Genomic DNA, 23024 nt, shown 5'->3' with positions numbered 1-23024 from the left:
GTACATTTTTATATGTATGTATATATTTATACATATATTGTACTCAATAAATTGTTTAGAATATTGAACTCTTCTAATTGGTTTATGTCTCTCCGTGTGTGTGTGTCCACACACATATATGTCGGTGTCCCTGCTCCGTCTGTCCATCTCTCCCAGGGTCCTCGGCCTGGACTCGGTTGCAGACCCCTGACCTGGAGACTACTGACGGTCGTACTGAGAGTGAGCTGATTGGCTGTCAGGAGTCAGCGGACCCTCCTGTCTGTCAGTGCAGGACAGTGGTAGGCTACTGACAGACTGGACCGAACCACAGACGGAGGGAGACCGACTCACCGTCAGCTGCTCCGCCGCGGTCTTTACGGTCAGTCAACAGACAACAACTGACAGCACGGACTGTGAGCCACACTGTCCACGTCAACATCGTCTCTTCTTCTCTTTACAGTCCAGTCGGGAGGAGGTTGGCTCCTCCCCCTCACCTCCTCACCCCTCACCCTCCCCGTCACGGTGATGTAGAAACACGGTGACCAAACAGAGGGCAGGAAACAAACATTAGAATAAAAGACGCGCTTTTCCTTCACTTATGGTAAAATGTCCGTGGTCTTCTCGTCGGCGCGGCCCCGGAGTAAAGGGGAGGTGACGCAGCAGAGCATCCAGAAGGTAGGAACAGACGGGGGGAGGGAGGGGGGGGAGGGAGAGGGGGAGGTGGTGCTGATGCTGCCGCTGTCTGGGAGGACACTGAAGTAGAAGGAGGACACCAGCAGAAATGGCAACTGGTTTGAGACGCGGTTCACAGACAGGAAACGAAGCCACGGCGGTGACGTAGGCGAGCGGTCCGCCGTCAACAGTGTGTGATGTAGGGATCACTGGGATTGGTTCACGTCGGTGTTAGCTGAGCGGACAGCACCGCGAGTGGAAGTTGAAGTGAGTGACACGGTTTTATCGTCACGGACTGAAGCAGGTCGATAAAAGGCAAAACAAACAAACAAACAACAACAACCTGGAGCGGGAAATATTCCACGCGTGTCGTCGTTCACGAAGTCTTCGTTTCGCTGAATAACTTTGAGCTAAAAAAAAAAAAATCCCATCAATGTCCTGCGTGTGTTTGTTGAGGCTTCAACCTCAGGTCAGCGGCCCAGCTTGTGTCAGACCAGCCTCACAGTCTACCACTGACAGGTTGTCAAAAGTGAGGGGCGTGGCCCGTAGATAGATCAATAGATCCTCCAGTACATGTTAAAAAAAAAAAAACAAAGATCAGTGACTTGTCTATGGTGTTTAGATCTACGTCTGTCGTCTGGATGAGTTCTGTTCTGATCAGTTCTGTTCTGTTTCCCTCCACAGATGTTGGATGAAAACCACCATCTAATACAGTGTATCATGGATTACCAAAGCAGAGGGAAGACGGCGGAGTGCACACAGTGAGTGTTGAGTTTCACCCTCCGGTCAAGGCCGTGTGAATGTGGTGTGAATGTTTCACAACAACCTGTTCACTCCTCCTCAGGTATCAGCAGATCCTGCACAGAAACCTGGTCTACCTGGCCACAATAGCAGACTCCAATCAGAACATGCAGACTCTACTTCCTGCGGTGAGTGACAACATTTCCTGCCATCGGTTTGACCCCCATGACCCCACCCCCTCCCAAAAGGGTTGAACGACGGAGGAGAGATTCTTAAAATCTGACTGTGAAGTTTGAGTTTCACTCTTCATGAATAAATAAAATAAATAATTCAGTTTAGTTGCCAAAGTAAGGGGCGCTGCCACCAGGGGGAGTACAGCTGGGAAAACTGCACTGATTTGTAATTTAATTTCCTTTATTCAATTAAAAGATTATTATTGTACATTATTGTGAATTTTTTTTTATTTTTATTTTTTTTATTCACCACGTTGCCGTTGTGTTCTCTCAGCCAATAAGATCGTGAACGTGGTTCTCATCTTTCAGCCTCCCACTTCCAGTTTGTCCGTCGGTCCTGGAGGGATGGGTCAGAGTGGGGGACATGGACCAAGCAACCTCAACGACACCATGGCACAAGCAGCGCCCCCTACCTCTATGATGCAGAGTCACATGACCAATGGTGCAATTCATATTCTTATTTGAATTATTGCTGTGGTGTTTGGCTGAATTCTGGTTTATAATGTGTCACCCAGCAGGGGGCGCACTTTCATCCATCTGCCTGCTGCCTACACCATGCCCCCCCAGGTTAAAAAATCCCATCCACGCCCCTACATGTACCATAGCTTTAGAACCATTGTTTTAAGGCCTTGTGTTGACCGTTATTCTGTGACCTTTGACCTCGTCTCTGTCTGTAAACATTTGTGTTTCGTTCATTTGCCAGTTTTCATTTCACCTCACCTTTAACCCCTTCGGTTCTTTTCATTTCACCTCACCTTTAACCCCTGACTCTGATATGCAGCCCCCCCTGCTGGTTGCCTGTGTGTACTTATCCGTCCTTCCAGTCACTACTGTGAGACACTTGTCTCTGCTGTGTTTGTCCCTCGTCCTCTTTACTGAAGACATTTCTTAATGTAGTTGTTCTGTGGAGATCTCCTTAATGCCCCCTCCTCCCCAGTTCCCATGATGCATCAACAATCTGCCCCTCCACACTACTCCTCAGCTCAGACTGGGGGACAGCCGTACCAGGGACAGCAGGTCATGGGGGTGATGGGACAGCTCACCCAGGGGAACAGTGTGATGTCCCAGAGGTCCATGGGGTCGTACCGCTCCTCGCAGCAAGGTACAGGTACTACACATGTTAAAGTACAACTACCTCAAAAAATATTTGATGTTATACATAAATACACTGTCTCACTCACAGCACAGAGCTCCATTTAACGACTGTCATAATCCTAGTCTCGTGTAGATTCCCCTGCTTGCCACTAGAGGGAGCCAAACCAAAACTAAATCCCGTTCCCTTCAGGTTCTGTGCAGCAGTACGTTGGACAGGAAGAGTTCTACGGCGACCAGTTTGGACACAGTCAGAGCTCCAGTGAGCCCGCGAACCAGCAGTTTTACCCTGATGGTAATTAAACCTCTGAACACGAAGAACTCAGACTGTAATGATCGATGAATCACTTTGACTCTGTATGAACCGACTTTCTGAATGAAAGTGACAAGTGTGCCCTCTGCAGGTCACGGAGAGTATGCTTATCAACAGTCAACATATGGGGAGCAGGCCTACGACAGGTCGTTCGAAGAACCTTCACAGCATTTCTTTGAAGGAGGTAATAGTAAGTTGTCTCGACTTCTTCACCGGTTCAGTCCAAGTCGTCGGGCGTCAAACCCAGACCTGACAGGAAGCACGTGTGTGTTTCCAGGAAACTCTCAGTACAGTCAACAACAAAGCCATTTTCAGCAGAGCTCCGGTCAGCAGCAGCAGCAGCCGGCCTACGGTCAGCAGCCATATCCGTCACAGCAGGGCTACGCAGGACAGCAGCACAGCTACGGTCAGAGCCCGAAATACTTCGAAGTACTTCACACCCTGTGGCCACATATATGGAAATATATATCTGTGTTCTACAGTATCAACAAATGGTGTCATAGTGTAGCGGTTAGCATGCCTAACTGTCATCTGGGCGGGAACCAGGCGTTGAGTTTTAGCTTTTAGCGATATTGCAGATAATAATAATTATGCTAATATCGGTCGATATCGTTTTGCCGATATTATCGGACATCCCTAATTATCATGAAGGAAACATGGTAGTTCTAAACCATGGATTTATCTGGTTGTAAGTTACTGTTATAATGTTCCAACTGAGTCACTGACTTAGTTACTTTTTCTGAAAAGTAACTATTAATTAGTTACTCTTTTCTTTAAAGTAACATGTCCGACCTTTGGCTGCTCCAGAAACGACAACTGTGATCAGACTGGTCATTGAGTTAATAAGGTTTAGGTTAATTCTAGTCAATGACTAACAGAGATTTGACCTTTGACCCTAGGACAGGTCAGTCTTCAGACTGTAAATGTAAACAGTAACCATGTTAGTTCTGCTCGGCTGCACGGACTCCTCTACAGGTCCAGGTCAGACTGGATCCTCCCAGTACCCTCAGTACCAACAGGGTCAGAGCCAACAGTACGGTACCTACCGCTCAGCCCAGGGGGCGCCAGGAGCACCGACACAGAGGCCGTACGCTTACGAACAGGTACATGGCTAATCTGTGAGTTTTATTTACATATAAATGAATAAATATATATCAACTTAAATTCACATTAACTTTACATTTAACTTAGAGAAAAAAAACTTTGATTTTGTCAGATCAGTGAACTGTGTGAATACTTTTACACTGCAGGGTCAATATGGAAATTATCAGCAATAACGTACCGAACTGTTGTCCTGCTGGAGGAATTCTGAACTGCAGAACTCGGCTGTGCCGTGTTGGACGACATCTGGCTGTGACATTATTTATTAGATTTCATTACAGTGGAATACTTTATGGATTTTTTTTGCATTCATGTCAGTTCAGGTCATGAGGTCCACCTGGTGGTTGAAATGTAAATGACACCTGCACACGACGAGTGTTTGGTCGTATTAACACGGAAGTCAGTGTTAAATCTGAACATATATATTTATACAGGCACTGAAAAAAAATATATTATAACTTGAAGAATCGAAATATATCTAGTTTATGTCAATGTTTACACGTGTCTTATAACTTGTCGTTATCATGTGTTTATATTTTATTTAAGGATGTTATTTAACTTGTCGGTGTTTATATTTTATTTAAGGATGTTATAGATAAGGCTCATATTAATCCAGACTTGATCAGGGTTTCGGTCAGATATTTGTGTCTCGCCAAGTTTAAAAAAAAAAAGTAAAATTCTTCCTGATGTAGACTAACTTGGGATGTGAGGACTAGATGGTATTGATAATTTTTTTGTCTGTTGTCCTGTCAGATTTCCATACCTGCAACAATGACATACGCTTCTTTACCGCCCGCGTTCACAACTAAAAACACTAGATGGCGTGTTTAAATGAACTCTCTCACTGCTCAACCGTTGCCATAGTTACTCTAAGTGACCAATCTATCCTCAGGTCTTCCCCTGTGTAAGATGAAGCCTGAGCATGTAGCGGCTCATTAGCGTTTAAAGCTAACGGCACAGGAACCAGGCGTTCAGAACAGGCTCATTAAACAGTTGTGTAAAGATTTTTATTTTTTTTTAATTTCTGGACCAAAGTCAGTCACTAACGTGTTCCATTTAGATGTCAAGGAACTATAGTTATTTCTATAAAAGTAGCAGAAGATGTCCCCAAACTTTTTCGTGTCACTGACCAGTTAACCGGTCCTGGCCAGTACCACGGACCGATTAATGACCAGTTAACCGGTCCTGGCCAGTAGCACTGCACCGACTGTTGGGGTATTGTTAAGGTAAATTTTCTAAATAATACATCTTTAAGACTTTATTCTGTCTGTTGAAGTATTGTTAAGGCAAATTTTCTACATAATACATCTTTAAGACTTTATTCTGTTAGCATCGGAGTCTGAACGACGTCCAGTAGCAAATAACCCACGGACCAGTAGCAGTCCGCGGACCTGGGGTTGAGGACCCCTGCTGTAAAAGGTGAAGAATTTATCAAGATTTATCAAATAAGTTTGAAAAACTAGCTCTGATTTCCTGCCGACACACAGCCGCGGAAATCAGTTCTGAACGAGAAACGCTGCTCCTTCAACCTCAGTCTGATTGGTCAGTTTTAGAGGCGGAGCCTGAAGAGACTCTCGGGTGTCGCTGTCGTGTCGCTGTCGTTTGTTCGGTCTGTATACAGAGATGCCACTTTGTCTGCACTTTATTTGTCAGTGTTGCCTCAGTGTGTCGTCACAGTGCAGTACAGACTGTTCTATTATGAATTCACTGATGCTGAGAAGCCAAAGTTACACAGGAAAGGCACCGCGCCCTGCACCTCCTCTTTAAAAAGTGCAATACTCTTTTAGTTCTTTTAATTGTTGTTCTTTGAATTTAATTGATTCTGTTGTATTTTTCTGATTTCTTGTTTGTTTTCTTTCACTCTTTGCTCACCAACCCTCGTGACTCTGAGGGTTCAGCTTCACAGTAGCTAACTGTAGTTAACCACGGTAACAGGTTCAGTCAGTGCTGTTGAACAGTTATCTGGCTGTTCAACAGCTAAACATCTCTGTGACAGCCAACAGTGACAATCAGAGGCTTCTCTCTCTCCTACAGTGAGTGGAGTTGTTTTAGACTTTAGTTCCACTGTGATCTCTCTGTACTCGGTCTGTACTCGGTCTGTACTGTGTTTTCCAGTTTTCTGGTACAGTATCTGTAATCACCAATCTGTGCCCAATACCCTGTGTGTATGAGTGTGTGTGCGTATCTATAATCAAACTGCTTCTGTCTTTTGCTACAGTTTGTTATATGACAATAAAGTTGCATTCACATTTGTACATCTGCATTCGATAATTTATTACATAAGTTCATAAAAAAAACACAGGATATCAACGGTACAGTAGATACAGTACGAACAAAAAAAAACGATCAACGGTACAGTAGATACAGTACGAATGTGGAGTATTTTAATGTAGTACTCTGTAATGTGGCGCTGTGTTTGGCCGACCTACTGAGGATACACGGTTTTTTATTTCCTGCTTTACCACTCCAGCACTAAAGGGGGCAGTAGAAGGTCCACCGCGCAGAGGAAGTGCCCATTCACGGTTTCCGTTGATTTCAGCTACATGAGTGTACATAGAGTCAAGAATACTGCGGCGTTTCTGCTTATTTTACACCCTTTTTTCACAAACGACATCATATTATTTTAAAGTCGTCTGTGGACGGTAGCCCGGTGTGTCCGTCACCGATATTAGGACTCTTATTAATCGGAGTGACATTGTTTCACATGTTAGCCACAGTAGCTATCTAGTTACCCTACAAAGATGTTGGCGACGTTGGCTAAAAGTGTCAGGGCCAGCCGTCTGCTTTCTCCGGAGACAGTGTCAGGGTTAAAACTAAGACAAAACGAACGGGGGAAAGTGTTAATGTTGTTCGGGGCAGGAGTCAGAAACTTCTGCGGCTCCTCTACTCTCTGTGCCAAAGCCAGAGGAGTTCAGAAGAAGAACGACGTCACAGAGAAGAAGCTGGTCAGTGATTCTCCTCACTACGTCACACACACGTTGAATTTACCTGATAAAGTGAAGGGATTTTACTGTAACATTTTATTAAAACTGTAAAATATGTCCGTTATAACCAACATTTTATATTGCTCTTGTGTATAGACGAAAGACAACGTGTGACGTCAGTTCTTCTCCTATATATCACACACGTCTGGACCAGCTTATTAATTGTAGTAAAGATACGAGATAAATACACATATTTGAAGTATACACGTGTACTCCATAGACTCGTCACTTTGTCGACCATCGGCGCGTGAAGCTCGTCGCTGGGTCTGGAGGTAGAGGTGCCTGCTGCTTTCACAGCGAGCCCCGCAAAGAGTGGGGGGGACCCGATGGAGGCAACGGAGGTGACGGGGGGAGCATCGTTATTAAGGGTAAGCTGTGTCCTCGCATATTTGATGACTCGAAAGACAGAAAAATATCATCTATTGCAGTATAACTTTTTCTTCACGGTCGTATATATAAACGTGTGTTGTAAGGTTTTTCGTGTAATTTTTCAGTGTAAAGTAGATGGTGCCCTCTTGTGGCCATATTTATATGAAATTATTGTTGACATATGACTCGCTTTAAAATACAAATTGCAGGAGCAGCAAACAACTCAATAGGTGTAATTTATAATCCGGGAAATACGGTAGTACAATAATTGTTTTAATGGAATGAAAAGACTGAATAAAAACTATGGTATTAACTTTACATGAGAGTATTATGTACTGACAATATGTGCAGTGATTACAACAGGACGTTAAAAAAAATTAGGCCGTTTATATGAAAATGTGTCTGTTTATCTAACGGGGGTATACTGTGTAGGTCCTATATGTAACAAACTGACTGAGTGAATATGGAAGTGTGAAAATGTTAATGATGGATGTGTCTGTACAGCTGACAGAGTTATCAAGTCATTGGCTGAAATCATTCCTATTTACAAGGGAGAGGATGGAGAGTCAGGCGGCAGGAAGAACTGCTACGGTCGCAATGGAAGAACAACGTACATACATGTAAGTTCAAGGTACTGTTTATAAAGTACTTTAATAGGAAACGTCTGGTCGTGTTTCCTGCCTCACTCCACCTGTTGTCCACCTGTTGTGAAGGTCCCTGTGGGCACAGTGGTGAAGGAGCAGGGCAGAACCATAGTAGACCTCACTGAACATGGCCAAGAGTTTCCTGCTGCTTTTGGAGGGGCCGGGGGCAAGGGCAACCGCTTTTTCCTGTCTAATGAGAACCGTGCCCCAACAGCTGCGACTCCAGGGATGCCAGGAGACGAGATAGTCCTGCAGCTGGAGCTGAGAACCATGGCACACGCTGGACTGGTGAGGAAATGCTGGTTGATTTATAAGGAACGTCGCTCTAAAGATTGAACACTGTGACTCTATCATATTTACTTTTTTAAAGTGTAACGTTTCATATGGTTCACCTTCTTTGTCGACAACGTTTGTTGGCCGTGAGTTCTAAAATTGAAGGATTTCTTTGGTAGTAATTGGTTTGACTGAAGTTAAAATAAAAGTGTTGATCGACACCTCACCACAGGGACGACCAAACTTCAAATGACCTAAAATGGTTTAGACCATGTGATAAAAATCAAAAATCAAAATGTTTTTTTTTTTATTTAAATTTTCTTGGATCATTATGCACTACCTAAAGGTAGACAGCGATCTTATTATTAATTATGTACATTAATTGTGTGTAAATATCTAAAGTACATGTTAGTGTACAATGTTAAATCAAAGCTGCTCCTTTCTTCCTCTCCTTCTTCTCCTTCTTCTTCTTGTTCTTCTAAATCATGTCTCATCAGGTGGGGTTTCCTAACGCAGGAAAGTCTTCTTTGTTGAGAGCCATTTCAAATGCCAGGCCTGCGGTGGCTTCTTATCCTTTCACAACACTCAACCCTCACGTAGGCATCGTCAGTTACAGGGATCATGAGCAGGTTGCAGGTAGCTGATTTTAAATACCGTCTAAATAAGGACAAGTTAATGATTTTGCAGCTCTACTCTAGTTCTTGTCTTCCACCGTCTCTCCCTGTTCAGTTGCTGACATCCCAGGGATCATTACAGGAGCTCACCTAAACCGAGGTCTGGGCTTCGCTTTCCTGCGTCACATAGAGCGCTGCCGTTTCCTCCTCTTTGTTCTGGACTTGTCCAGTTCAGAGCCGTGGACTCAGCTGCAACACCTGCGTTATGAACTGGACCAGTACGAGCCGGGTTTGTCGCAGCGACCTCGGGCCATTGTTGCTAATAAACTGGACTTGCCTGATGCCCGGGAGAAGTTAGAGACTTTGAGGAGCCGGGTCACGGAGCGGGTCATTCCTGTGTCAGCTCTGACTGGACAGAACACAGAGGAGCTCATCCTCCACCTTAGAGAGCTGTACGATGGATACCTGCAGGAACAAGGTAGTGAAGGGAGAAAGACAACCAGATGGTAGAAGATTCACTCTGTCCTTTCTGTAAATACAAACAGATATGAATGTATTTATTTTGTTGAGTAAACTTTTCAAACTGTGTCTGCGATGAACCTAATACTCTTCACACTGTGTGTGTGATGTACCTATATATATATATATATATATATATATATATATATATATAAATATAAATAATTATTAAAGCTGTGGAGTTAAATGAGAAAACTGTCGGCCAACCCTGAGTGACTTCCATGTCATCCCTCCTTCTTTGGTTGTTCATCTACCACCTTCTACCTTAACTGATTTAAGGTAGTTTATTTTTGTCAAATCATCCTCAAATGAAGCCAAGTGGTAGCAAGACAGTGACAGACACTAACTGACAACAGTTAAACTAACAGACAAACAACCCCCGGATAAAACTGTTTTTCAAAAAAAGAGATATTTATGGTAAAAGAACAAAAAAAAACCTCAAATACTAATTCATTATTAATTGAAAAGAAACATTTGAATTTTGCCGCTGTCATTTACGAAGCAACAAATCCCACCGCTAGAGAAACAGGTAATCATCTTGAAATTTGACCATTATTATCTATACACAGAGAGAGCCGTTTATTTTGGTTAATAATTGTCAAACAAATTACCATGGATTTTCTGTTTTATAGGAGGGGAAAAATAATAATTTAACATTTTATAACTTTTCATAAATTTGGATAGATTTCTGTTCAAAGTCGATACCTTATAGTGGTCCCTAATCTTTGTTCAGTGGTACGTCATCTAAACGTAGTTTCCATCGTAATATGGTCGTAGTATTTGAGCCAAGATGGCGGCGCTCGGAGAGGCACTGGCCTCGAACTTTCCGTCATGAGGTGCGTTTTTTTAGTTTTTATTCATATTTTAATTACTTTTCACATTAATTCCATTCATATGTCCTGCTGTTTGTCTGTGTGGGCTTCCAAACATATAGTTATAGTTAGTCCTTAAACCTTTATAGTTGCATTTAGCGTTTGTGGACACCAGAGGGCAACTGAAGCCCACAGATGGCATAAAACAGCACACTTGACAGCAGCATTACCGTTCTATTTAATTTTTTTTTCTTTAAGACCGTGTGGTGAGTCATTTAAGTCATTGTCGCCGTTTCCTTCTATTTAAAGTAAAGTTTTTTTTAGTTATTTGTGTTATTCACTGTACCAGTTTATAATCGTCTGGAGCTAGCCGAAACCAGTTTTTCCCAGTTCGCGCCATTAAAACGAGTCGATTAAACATTGATTAAACACTAAACTTAAGTGTATTTAAGTAAGTCCAGCGTCACTTATACTAATAAAAATATAAACATTATTGTTTATTAGTTTTGTTTTAAATTTATATTTTCTTTATGTTCACAGTCCACACTGTCCAGAGCCGCGAAGAACGGATTACTCACAAGCCTGTCAAAGAATTCATTTTCTATCATTCTATGATCTGATTCAAGGATTTACAGGTCAGTGATGTCATCTTCATTCCTCATGTAATTTTGAGATATATATTTTAAGTTATTATTTAAATGTCAGTCTACGTAGCAGTACTAAACGTCATACAAACAGGAAAATCAATGTCTGCTCTCCAAATAAATAGATAAAACTATGCATTAATAAACCTTCTGAAAATAAAGTCTAGTTTATTGAGCAGTACTGTTTATGTACATATAGAAGGCTGTGTTTTTCTTGTGTAAAAGCCAGTGGACTTCAACCTGTAGTTCGTGAGCCACATGCAGCTCTTCAGATATTTAAATTTTCTAAATGGACTGAAGTCACTGAACCTCTGCTTTTCAAAGCACATATCAGGACTAATTCATCCAGTCAGCCAGCGTCCCTGGAGACAGAAGTACACTCTGTATTATGTTTAGTATTAATTTTACAGAAAAGCAAAAAAAGAATTGATTTGGCTTTGGATCTTGTTAGTTAAAAAAATAAAAGGTCACTATCTGCTACCTAAGCCTAAACGTCATCCAGTGTCTAAAAATGTCAAAGAACAATACATTTCTTCCTTGATTTGATTCTTTACAAATCTGGAATATGTATATATGTATCTACATGTATGTTATTTATAATGTTGTGTACTGTTCTGTTGACTATATTTGAATGGTTGATTCTTGTTGTTCTTGAATAATTATTTTATGGTTAAATGATACAAATGGCCTTTTGTGGTGTTCATACTTGTGAAGGTATAAATGATAAAAAGGAAGTATATTTTTACCTTACTCTATGACGTCAATCACGCGTTCTAATCATGAGAAACATTATACACACATGCATTCATGGAGATAATTAAAAACAAAACTGGCTTGACGACCCGGTCGTAGCTCCAGTTATCAAAACCAGCCTTTGATGAGCCGAATTCACTCGTAAACATACTTTATATACCTGTACATAAATCTTTATTTTTAAACTTTTCACCAGAAACAATGATGATGTTTTTGCATTAACATCAAGCACTAAATAGACCTAAACATTTCAACTCACACTCTTTGTACGATATACACACTGCACAGTGTAAACATGATACACGATATCTTCCATCTCCACACTATATTCCCACATATTTAACAACAACACAATGGCATATACTTTCTCACACCGTGAAGAGCTGATTTAAAGATACAATCTTTTTGTACCATAGTCAAAGGGGATGTTTCTTGTTTCACACCATTAGTGTTGAAATTAAGTTTTTTTTTCTTTTACATTATCTTTGGCAGTGGATCAGTGGGTAAAGTGGGTCGATGCATCTAACCTTGCATCGCTGATGCCGCCTTGGGCAGGACACACAACCCCAAATGCTCCCGTGCTGCGCTGACTGGTGCTGTGAGAATGGGCGTGTTACTGTGAACAGGTAGGAATGAAGTCCGACTTAGGATTTGCTTCCACTGTATTTGCCAGTTGAAAGGTCAGTGTAACTAGTCAATAGAATACCAACTGTGGTGTAAAATCATTTTTCCACATTACTGTCACAACAAGTGCAGAACTCTCCGTACACAGAGTCATAATGGTGCCTCACCTTAAAACATCTAATCAGAGGCTTTGATTTCTTTGCCAACAGATTAAAATACTTCTACTGAAAACCACAGAACCTGTTTATCTTTAATTAAAACATCAAAGTTAAGTGTTAAGAGCAAGGTCAATACTACATCACTGTGTGTGTGTGTCATATATCTACTGTATATAAATGTATATATTTTAAAAAATGTCATTAAATCAACACTAGCTTTTGCCAGATCGTCTGGCAGTCAAACTGATTTGACCTCGATCTAGCCCAGTTTTTCTCAAAATGCCCTTTAACTGTACTCAGGTGCAATGATTCATGATAGGTGTGTGTACTGGCAAGAATCTAGTGATACGATACGTATCACAATAAAGGGGCTACGATACGATATATTGCGATATACTGTGATACAATAGTCATGACGACATATTGAGGTCCCCCCACCCTCCCTCGTGTCACTGTAGTCCCAGTGTGATCCTAGTCTCAGACTCTGTTCCATCTGAACATCAGGTTATTAACATTGGAAAGGAGGGATCTACATTTGGAATCACTAGGGAAGAAACGTGTACTTGAATGTAGCTATAATAAAGCCATAGAGAAAGTTCTACAAACAGGTCTTTAATATCTAATCTGCCACCCCATCCATCTGCTGAAAAACAAGACACCTTTATTTCGATTATACAACTCTAGAAACTGAGACAAATAATTCACCAGTCGACCAAGATACATTGGCCCAAAAGTCAACTTTGCAAAAATAAAAATAAAATATTGTTTATATTTTTTAGGCAGTTGAAGTGCTGAAGTCACCTGGCATAGCTTCTGGTGTTAAACATGAAATTAATACTGTTCTCCTTCAAAGCCTCTAGAAGCACAAAATAATACTCACTGACTTTAGTAAACAAAACCAAACAACACAACTCAACACCCAGTAACTGATACAAACCATGAGAACACAACAGTGTTTTGATATTAAGGCCATGTTGAAACAAACAAAGTGCAGACTTTGTACAAAATATTACATCCCAGTGCAGTGAAACATTTGTTAGACACAACGTATTTGCAGACTTTTCCCCTTTTTGTACCATTTAATTGTTTTATTCCTACTCACTCGCCTGCTCTAACAGCTCTTCTGGGTTCATTAATCAGTTGTTGCCATTGAAACATGTCGACGTGAGGCTATGCCTTCATGTTTAACTATGAGTTTCCGCAAAGGGAACTTGAGGAAACTTTAAAATACCTTTATTTATTTTTTCATTTGTTTTTATGTTGTTATTACCCTGTGTCTCCAGTATGGTTTAGTTAAACAGCCTTTCCTCAGGTTATAGCTAGCTTTACTTCTGCTGTATATCCTGAGACCTCAATGGAACTATTATCACACAACAATACAAATCAGGTTAAAACTGCGTCTCTCTTTAAAAGCGAGTGCTGACTTTGCTAGTTTCCAATGTTTTACACTTCAAGGCTCCTAAAATCGTTGATGCATGAAGCAGCCATGCTGATATTTCTCCATATAAACAGATGGATTTTAGTAACAACAACTTTCCAATTAATAATCCAAATTATTTCTAACATTCAAGCAAAGATAATGAGTTGGACAATGTTCACAATAACAAAGCAGATATTGTTATTTTAGTCCGACCCTTCTGCTCTTCACAGCTTGATGTTTTTCTCTTTAACAGCCTCATGGCAGATATTGCCCAAGGTCTTAAACTTTGGTCCCAGGTCATTTAGAAACTGAAAATCATCTCCCAGGTTACTAACTGAAATCTTGTCCAGTGTCTGACAACTGCTGCCTTGTCCCTCATAGGCATACTGGTGGGGTTGGTACGTAGGGCAGTTTTCATGGTTTCCATTGATCACCTGCAGTCTCTGTAGAATTGGGTCAAAATAGATCTGTGAGTCAGTTTGTCTGTCCTCGGCTGAAGAAATACACTGAGAAGAATCTCTTTTGTTGTGTTTTTTTTGTCTGTAACCTGCACATCTGCACTCATCTGTGGAGTGGTCTGTTACCACCCGTTCAGAAGTACATTGCATTGAATTGGATCATGTAAGACTCACCTTGCCAATGTGGTCTGCAATGTGCTGTTGCGACTGCAGGTTGATGGAGCGCTGGTACCGTAAGCTGTTGTTCTGTCAGACAGAATTGGATTGGAATTGGATTGAGAAAGGATTCAGTAAAAGCTGGTTTATTATGAAAAAATAACAAAAACTATTTACCTGGTATGTGTTGCATACCAATTGTTTTGTAGGAATTACGGGATACTGAAATTCAGAAAACAAAAACATTTTTCAAACCTATTCCTGACACCTTAAGACAAATTGTATATTAAATAAACGTTTTAATCTACACCAACATGATTCACTGTTAAAAGTATAAGTTAAATAGTTAGACAATAGTCCACTTGCTTTTATTAGCTTGTTGATACTTTTTCGTCCTTGCTAGTAAGGTAAGCATAACTTAGTAAATATGTTAGTAAAGTAATAAATTATTTAACAACACAACAATCATTTGTGACCTTACAGCATTTTTGGTGTGACTCGTAAGTGACTCACTGTTTTTGAGATTGATTGACACATAGAAGCCACATAAGCTTTGGATTAAGTTGGGAAATCAGTGTTAGTATAACTCATTATGTATAAAAATAGTACCAGTGACTACCTAGGTGTTATGCAGACTATATTCTTTGAGCCGAACGTCATCTTTGACAGATTCAAATAGAGTTTAAACCTGTTCTTTGCTCCGTGTTTCAGTCTGAAAAACTGAGGTCAGATTTTGTTTTTGACTAAAACCCCAAAAGCCAGAGTCAGTGGTGTCAGTGTCAACTTGGCTGTTATTTATGTAAACATTGTTAGAGGTAGTGATTATCCAATGACTCATTCAGTAGTGCTTGTTTTTAAGACAGCTTTTCTCAGAGCATTGTACAATATTGTTGTTTTTCCAGTTGGTAAGGTGTTGCTTTCTATTAAATTAAATACATGTGCATTGAAAAATGCAATTCCTTAGTGCATTTACCCAATAATTAAACATGTTTTCTGTAAACAGGGTTTGTGCTAAAACCATTTTGTGACTTCAGTGTAGTTCAACCGGCCTTTGCATTAAGTTAACGACGGTGTCAGTAAACGTGTTTGCCAGGGCAGCCACTGTCTGACTCACCATGTTTTGTCCTCTATAGATTTGACAGGCATCTCTTTGATGCATTCCCAATGTGCCCATGGACGATTGATTTTGTAGCTGACATTCAAGAAAGACAAATTTGTATTAAATTGCTTTGCATAAAATACAAATTATTAAGTCCCTGTTTGTAACAATTGTACTTATTTTGACAAATCGTGTTACTTTAAAACAGTTCTTTAAAAACTCCATCAGTCATTATTTGATAATAGAGAGTGTGAAAATCCTATACCGTGTAGAGGTCTGCCTTGTATTTGTCATTGACATCTTTTATCAGTGCATCTGTTTGAGAGACCTAACAAAAAAGAAACACACACAATAAAGCAGCACTATTGTATCTCTAAAACTCAAATGTGTACCTTATATCCTGAGAAGCTGAGCTAGATTCACAAGCTTTGCAGAACCTGTAATTAAAGCCATAAACCTGTCTATAAATCACACAAACCTAAATCCTGTGCCTGCATGAACACATAACTGCCTTATATGTCATATAATAAAATGGGTCGTAACCTTAAGGAATTTGGCAAGCCACTATGCTATAGCAGCAAACTCTTTCTCTACAAGTTCAGGATTGTCAGCCGAAGTCATGTAGGGCCTGCGGTGAAAATTGGCAGAATTGAGAAGGACCTGCCGACTTACTTGTTTTCTGCCATCTCTTGTCGTCCCACCATTTGTAGATGTCAGGAGAAGAGAAGGTTTAGTCTGTCGGAAAAAGTTGAAAACAGAACATGTACTTAGATACAACATACATGCCTGCAGAATTTACAGTTCTGGACTTGGTCACACTGTTTTGTCCAGAAATACTGTCGATTTTACTTACAACTCTACTTACAACTCTACAACTCTACAACTCATTGTAGTTCTCATTAGGGCTCAGCAGCCACTCCTCTTTGGTCATTAATGATGATTTGACTAGAGTAGGAAAAATAGGCAGCGATTGACAATTTGGATTTGACAAAAGCCTAATTAGGATAGTCAGCTAGACAACTGGGTGAAGCTGTGACTCTGGTGGAAACTTAATGTTGCTGATCTGCAGTGGCTTATTAGTCCTTTGGTGCAAATGGGGAGTGAAGCTGGTTCCCGTGGTCCAGTTTAGCAGACGAGCAGCTGTAGCGTTGTCGTGTACGGGGTTTCATACCAAGGGTGCTTGTGCTGTCCACTGTCATGAGCTGCAAGTCTTTGAACAGATGTTGAAAACCAACTCACCATGCATTCAGCACCCCCTCCCTCTTGGTTGTATTTGATGAGAGTCTGGTTGCCCTCATCTTGTACTATGGGAATGTGATTCAATGAATTATTCCCACACTTGCAAATCACGGCAAGAAGAAGTACTGCAGGAACACAGGAAAACAAAACCGTGAACAAGAATGTACGTGTTGTTGGGTTAACTATAAGCATTAGTGACCCGGTTGTGGCTTATTTACTGGTTATGTGAATAATTTCTTCACACCTAATAAAATGTAAATAATATTCAATTCAAAACGCTTTCCAAAGTAGTTTTGAATTTGGTATTAATAGAAAGTTCTTTTTGATACTTGAATAGAGCCTAACATTTGTATATACTCACACAAAAATAAGAGCAAGGCTGCAAAAATGGCTCCAATGGAAGATGATCCAGCACTGGCTGTGAATGGCTCTGGGCTAAGACAAACGGTTGACTTTCCACAGTCACAGATTGTCACTACCACTGTGTTGTTTCCACCAATGCTTTGTTGGTCTTGAATCAAAAGTGGCACAGAGTAGTTGCCATAAGGAAGTGTCCTTAGGCTAATAAGGCCTCCTTCCTGACCTGGAGAGGGCAGTAACAAGCAGTGTTTTAGTGGCTTCTTGTCTGAAATGATCTGTCCTTCAAAATAAGAAATAGCAGATTTTTACTTACCAACATCGGGCTTTATTTTCCAGCGCTGCTTTAGAGTTCCATCAGTATCTCTCAGTGAGAAAGTGAAGGGTCCACTGTAAGGATGGACATCTGAGTCCTGGGCAGCTATCATTACCATCTCTTCCTTGTTTCCACACAGTATGACGTTGTTGTTGACCAGTTTAGGGGTGTTGTCGTTGATATCTCTGAGGTGGATCAGCACAGTGCATGTACCGGTAGCTGGAGGATTACCTTGATAATGAAAGTCAGTTGATATTGATGTCAGTGATTGAAGATTCATCACTGTAGCTGTGACTTATTATTGGTGTATTGTGTAGCGGAAATGCACATATTAACAATGGTACCGCTAATGATAAAATAGCTTCTTTATACCATCATCGATGGCACCGATGGTGATGTTGTAGATCCCATCCTTGACAAAAGGCGACTCTCTGTCCATTTTCTTAACTGTTTTGATTTGTCCTGTCTTTTTATCAATTTCCATCCATTTGGCAGGATCATACAAAAGCTTATATCTAAAGACATGCAACAGAAATACAATAAGAAACACTTGGTGGAACAGAAGTGATCGTTTCATGGAGATATGTACATTTTTGTATGTCTAAGGTTTTGTGGATTCTGGCAGAAAACCTTTGAGATATTTTTAACGTGGTTAACTGTTATGAGTATGGCATAATTTTACAGTACATTTTAAAATGTCTATTTTTGTCCAATTTTGTTATATCTTTTTGGCAAGACAATTACCACCTTAAGATTGTTAGATTTTGACTTCTGAAACAACAAAACGTAGTAACATAAAAGGGCTCAGCAGCCACTCCTCAGACACTGACCGTATGTTGTTGATATCAGAGTCATCATCTTTGACATTTGGTGTAAACAGCACCTTTCCTGGCTCTTCTTCCTCCTTCTGGTACACATCATTGGTAGGTTTATCAAAATAAGGTGGATCATTAATATCAACAATTTCTACTGTGACTTTAACTGAAGCCGGAGGTGGAACTTTGACATCACCAGCTGAAGCAGCTTTACAGACAAACAGTGGTTCCTCGTTCTCCACGCTTATTTCCAAGGTGAGTAATTCAGTTCTCTCAAAGTCACTCTCCTGGGAAAAATAAAAAAACATGTTGTGTTTGCGGTGCTGCAACCACTCCACCACCACCACCACCAAAAACAAAATTACCTTGATGACATTTAGAATGCCTTCATTTGTGTTGGGGTCAGTTTCTATTTCAAAAAGTCCTCCTTCGTTTCCTTTAACGATGGTATACTTGGCGCGCCAGCCTGGAGTCTGTGGTGTGTCTTTGTCCTCCACCTCTAATTTTAAGATACCTCTTTGTTTAGTGGCTTCTTCCACCTTCCCTTCGTACTGGACAGGTAGAACAATTGACTATGAACATCAATAATCAAACTACAACAGTCAACAGGAACGATGGTAACAGTGATGTGACGATGACCCTTGCCTTGTTGCTCTTGAACACAGGTGGATGGGTGTTTGTGTCGACTACATTGATAGTAACAACAGCGGTAGAGGAAAGTGACGGTGTTCCATGATCTCTAGCCTCGACAATAACGTCCAGTGTTTTAACTTTCTGGTAAATAAACAGAAATATCTTATTTGATGTCATGTGTACACTGTTAGTAAAGCAAATGGAAATTGCGAGTCGTAGACCCTACATCGTAATCAAAACATCCGATTAATTGGAGATGGGCCATCCTGCTGTCAATCTGTGTCAAAGTAATCTTCGGCTCACTTGGTTTCTGTGAAACCACCCTGAAGGTTATATTGGAATTAAGTGTGTTCATCTGGTCCATATCGCTGGCCTCTAGACGCACTGGTAAGGTGCCTTTAGGAAGTAGAAAAAAATGTAGAAGAAATGTGAACACAATTTTCACAACAAAAAGAGTAGTGCCTCGGAACGACTCACTGCTAGCATCTGTATTGACCTTTCTCTTTGAATCTGACATCATTGTTACCTCACTCCTCCCTTTGTCAACACTTGTCACTTGATTAGAAGGGGTATTTAATCGCAGTGACGCACCAAAGAGCTGAAGTGAATTCCTCTTTGTTGGGATTTTGGCAACAAAGTTTTGACTTCTGACTTAATATTAGGGTGTTTGTGCTACATGCACTAAATATACTTTTGGTGTCAAAATGTAAATATGCAGATTTGTATTAATGATTGCATGGTCTTTGTTAACAACCTGTTACGTTGGTACTGTATAATGGATATAGTCATTGCTATTAATAGCAATGTAAACAAATCAAGCCAAGATAGCCGGTGGAACAGTGAGCTATACTCTGTTTCTCTGCATTGACTTACGTGTAAACCAGTCAAACAAGTTTTTCTCTCGTATTTTACTGTAGCCGCTGCTTGGCCATTACTGATATTATGATGAGGAAGTTCTTCTCACGCTTTTCTTCAGAACTTTCCTTTTGTTTGCAAATGATTGTACTAGGACTTTGTACTTTGTACTACTTAACTGTCTTTGCTAAGTTTTTTTTATTTTTTTATTTGCAGCTTTGTTGTAGAGGACAGGGCAGTATGGAACAGTAGAGCACAGTGAAGCACATACTGAATACTGGGCTTTTTACATTAGATATTCTTACACACTATTCTATTCCAACATTAAAATTACTATAGTACTGTTATGTATTTCCTGCCAACAACCCTTTGTAAATTTGACTTGACTGCCATTTTTGATAAATGATATTTTGCAGTTGTAAAATGTGTTTACTACATTAATCACATTACTCACATACTCACCCTCTGGTGTATTTTCCTTTATATTTTCTGTAATTCGAGGTTTATTAAAGTTTGGTGCGTTGTCGTTGATGTCCTTTATTTCTACGTCAAAAGACAGTTGTCTGTCAATTGGTTGTCCGGTATTTTTGTTCAAAATATCAAACTTGATCTGTGGATAGTGTTGCACATGTGAGATCATTTATGAAAAACAATAACATACATCTTTTTAATATTAATATTAATATAAAGCCACAAATTTACATGGAAGAAAGGGGTTTTCTCTCGGTCAACTGGTCTGAGGACATAGACTTCTCCTGTGTCTTTGTTAATGTGGAACACTCCCATTGGTTCCACATTCACACCCGTTCCACTTAATACATACTCATGGTCGTTTCTATCCTTGTCTGTCTTGTCATTAAACATCTAAAAAAAAATCACACGTTAAACACACAGCAAACATGTTAGATCTGGTCTAACACATATGGTGTGTTACAAATGTTGGGGATTCACCTGTGAAATGGTTTTAGGATACGGACCAGGATCTTCCTCTGTTAGTTCAATGGTGGACAACACCCACCTTCTTTTGGATCGCAGCAAAAGCTCCTATAGACCAGTGAAGTTCACAATTGCTTAAATTACTCCTTGAAGCCAAGCTTGTTGGCACGCTATTACAATTTCAATCATTTAGCACTCACCCTCTTTGAACGGTTTCTACCGTGGGCGTCTGATAGGGCTGCAAAGGCAACCTAAAACCGTTGGGAGACTGGTTAGCAATCTAATGTCACTTTAACACATTTAGACTTTTATTCTCCGTTCATTTCTGTGTGCATGAGTCTGGGAATGTCCTCCTATCACAAACACATAAAGCACACATGCCCGGGGCAACTGACAGTTTTGTTTTCAACTCTGTTCCTAAAAAACTAAATTAGGAGAAATAATGTGCAAACAATAAACTGTCTCTTGCAGCTGTTCCTTTGACAGGAGCCGGTCTCCGACTAAGGGATCATTATGTTCTCAATGGCATTATAAAACACAAGCAATAAAACAGATAAACACATCTGACATTCACAGAATTATTTAGGTGTATGGAAAACCATAACAACGTACTGTGCATCAATAATATTGGTTTCTGCCCTCTATTTATTTTATTGTATTTTTTAATTTATTTATTTTCTTAAATGATTTATCCTTCATATTAAGTCATCTAATGATTAATTTTGTGAGAATAGAATTCAGAAAAGCCACTTACCAAGAGGAGTAGAGCAACAGCTCTCATTCTGATCAGCTCCGTCTGGTGTGCTCTGTGGGAATGCTTCAAATAGTTAAACAGCCTGCACTACATAGTTGACAACCCACAATGCCTTCAGGTAGCAAGTTGGCTGAGTTTGCATTTCACAAAAGGCTGCTTGTTCCACTGTGCAGCCCTGCAAGGTGATATTTCAATGCATCGCCTGTACCTGGAGTTTTGTCCGAGCATTTAGGACCTGCCCTTGTGTTTGCAGCTATAGATAAGTCTGGTCTGTGAACTGTAATGTAGAAAAAGTCTTTTGGTTTGTATGATGAACTGCATTAACGTGGACGGGTGTGCCCCCCTGTGGTGGTATAGCATAAATTACCGTGTTGTTATGTTTGGCAGACTGCCTGTGTCTATCTGTATACGCATCAATCTCACAGTCAGATGAGACTTTAAAATGGAACCTGAGTAGCCAAAACATCCCAAGGCCAAGTTCTCGTAAAGAAATAAAAGTAAGGTAAAATAAGGTGACATTAATTCTATATATATATATATATATATATATATATTAACCTTTGAGTTTTTAAAATGAAAACTGAAAAGAACAGTCAGCATAGGATAGTGTTGCACATGTGAGATCATTTATGAAAAACAATAACATACATCTTTTTAATATTAATATTAATATAAAGCCACAAATTTACATGGAAGAAAGGGGTTTTCTCTCGGTCAACTGGTCTGAGGACATAGACTTCTCCTGTGTCTTTGTTAATGTGGAACACTCCCATTGGTTCCACATTCACACCCGTTCCACTTAATACATACTCATGGTCGTTTCTATCCTTGTCTGTCTTGTCATTAAACATCTAAAAAAAAACTACATAGTTGACAACCCACAATGCCTTCAGGTAGCAAGTTGGCTGAGTTTGCATTTCACAAAAGGCTGCTTGTTCCACTGTGCAGCCCTGCAAGGTGATATTTCAATGCATCGCCTGTACCTGGAGTTTTGTCCGAGCATTTAGGACCTGCCCTTGTGTTTGCAGCTATAGATAAGTCTGGTCTGTGAACTGTAATGTAGAAAAAGTCTTTTGGTTTGTATGATGAACTGCATTAACGTGGACGGGTGTGCCCCCCTGTGGTGGTATAGCATAAATTACCGTGTTGTTATGTTTGGCAGACTGCCTGTGTCTATCTGTATACGCATCAATCTCACAGTCAGATGAGACTTTAACATGGAACCTGAGTAGCCAAAACATCCCAAGGCCAAGTTCTCGTAAAGAAATAAAAGTAAGGTAAAATAAGGTGACATTAATCCTATATATATATATATATATATATATATATATATATATATATATATATATATATATATATATATATATATATATATATATATATATATATATATATATATATATATATATATATATATATATATATATATATATATATATATATATATATATATATATATAT

At 40.0% G+C, this 23024-nt stretch overlaps 3 protein-coding genes across 15 annotated transcripts in view; 2 read left to right on the top strand and 1 right to left on the bottom strand.

The window, feature by feature from the left end:
- The first annotated feature begins 117 nt into the window (after positions 1-117).
- On the top strand, positions 118-4679 carry LOC103385428 (calcium-responsive transactivator). Of its 7 annotated transcripts, XM_017035812.1 has the most exons (11): positions 118-358; positions 440-654; positions 1336-1412; positions 1496-1580; positions 1935-2067; positions 2563-2733; positions 2911-3012; positions 3122-3220; positions 3308-3436; positions 4006-4133; positions 4281-4679. In XM_017035812.1, the coding sequence occupies exons 2-11, from the start codon at positions 586-588 to the stop codon at positions 4305-4307; spliced, it is 1020 nt and encodes a 339-aa protein (XP_016891301.1). In that variant the 5' UTR covers positions 118-358; positions 440-585; the 3' UTR covers positions 4308-4679. The 7 variants fall into 7 exon arrangements, with proteins under 7 accessions (XP_016891301.1, XP_016891303.1, XP_008317539.1 ...); XM_017035814.1 differs by having other exon boundaries at positions 118-654; positions 2608-2733; XM_008319317.2 differs by having other exon boundaries at positions 118-654; positions 2563-2727; positions 3122-3214.
- Positions 4680-6618: 1939 nt separating this feature from the next.
- LOC103385431 (mitochondrial ribosome-associated GTPase 2) overlaps positions 6619-23024 on the top strand; it is a 76892-nt gene continuing 60486 nt past the window's right edge. For 2 of the 4 annotated variants that reach the window (XM_025058999.1, XM_025058998.1), the window contains exons 1-3: positions 10308-10370; positions 10887-10981; positions 12236-12369. Coding sequence is in view for 2 of the 4 variants with exons in the window: in XM_025059001.1 (XP_024914769.1) it covers positions 6873-7076; positions 7336-7483; positions 7989-8104; positions 8198-8416; positions 8899-9037; positions 9131-9493; positions 10887-10966 (1269 nt within the window). In the remaining 2 variants the exon portion in view is untranslated. Of the gene's footprint in view, positions 7077-7335; positions 7484-7988; positions 8105-8197; positions 8417-8898; positions 9038-9130; positions 9603-10307; positions 10371-10886; positions 10982-12235; positions 12370-23024 lie in introns of those variants that run through there. The other 2 variants (XM_025059001.1, XM_008319322.3) reach the window with 2 other exon arrangements.
- Positions 13125-22410, bottom strand: cdh26.1 (cadherin 26, tandem duplicate 1). 4 transcript variants are annotated; one of them, XM_025058992.1, is made up of 19 exons: positions 21564-22057; positions 21010-21060; positions 20825-20917; positions 20576-20737; positions 20336-20483; positions 19245-19414; positions 19031-19159; positions 18751-18936; positions 18401-18672; positions 17943-18085; positions 17571-17801; positions 17259-17480; positions 16898-16962; positions 16331-16393; positions 15924-15986; positions 15674-15751; positions 14737-14781; positions 14578-14649; positions 13125-14388 (listed from the first exon to the last, which is right to left on the bottom strand). In XM_025058992.1, exons 1-19 carry the CDS (start codon positions 21588-21590, stop codon positions 14170-14172), a joined length of 2439 nt encoding a protein of 812 aa, XP_024914760.1. In that variant the 5' UTR covers positions 21591-22057; the 3' UTR covers positions 13125-14169. The 4 variants fall into 4 exon arrangements, with proteins under 4 accessions (XP_024914760.1, XP_016891295.1, XP_024914759.1 ...); XM_017035806.2 differs by having other exon boundaries at positions 16898-17022; positions 21564-22056; XM_025058991.1 differs by lacking the exon at positions 14737-14781 and having other exon boundaries at positions 16898-17022; positions 21564-22058.

This window comes from Cynoglossus semilaevis, chromosome 10 (assembly GCF_000523025.1).
Source record: "Cynoglossus semilaevis isolate Cse_v1.0 chromosome 10, Cse_v1.0, whole genome shotgun sequence".
NCBI lineage: Eukaryota > Metazoa > Chordata > Actinopteri > Pleuronectiformes > Cynoglossidae > Cynoglossus > Cynoglossus semilaevis.
The sequence above is the reverse complement of the archived record's forward strand: the minus strand, read 5'-3'. Positions and strand labels throughout refer to the sequence as shown.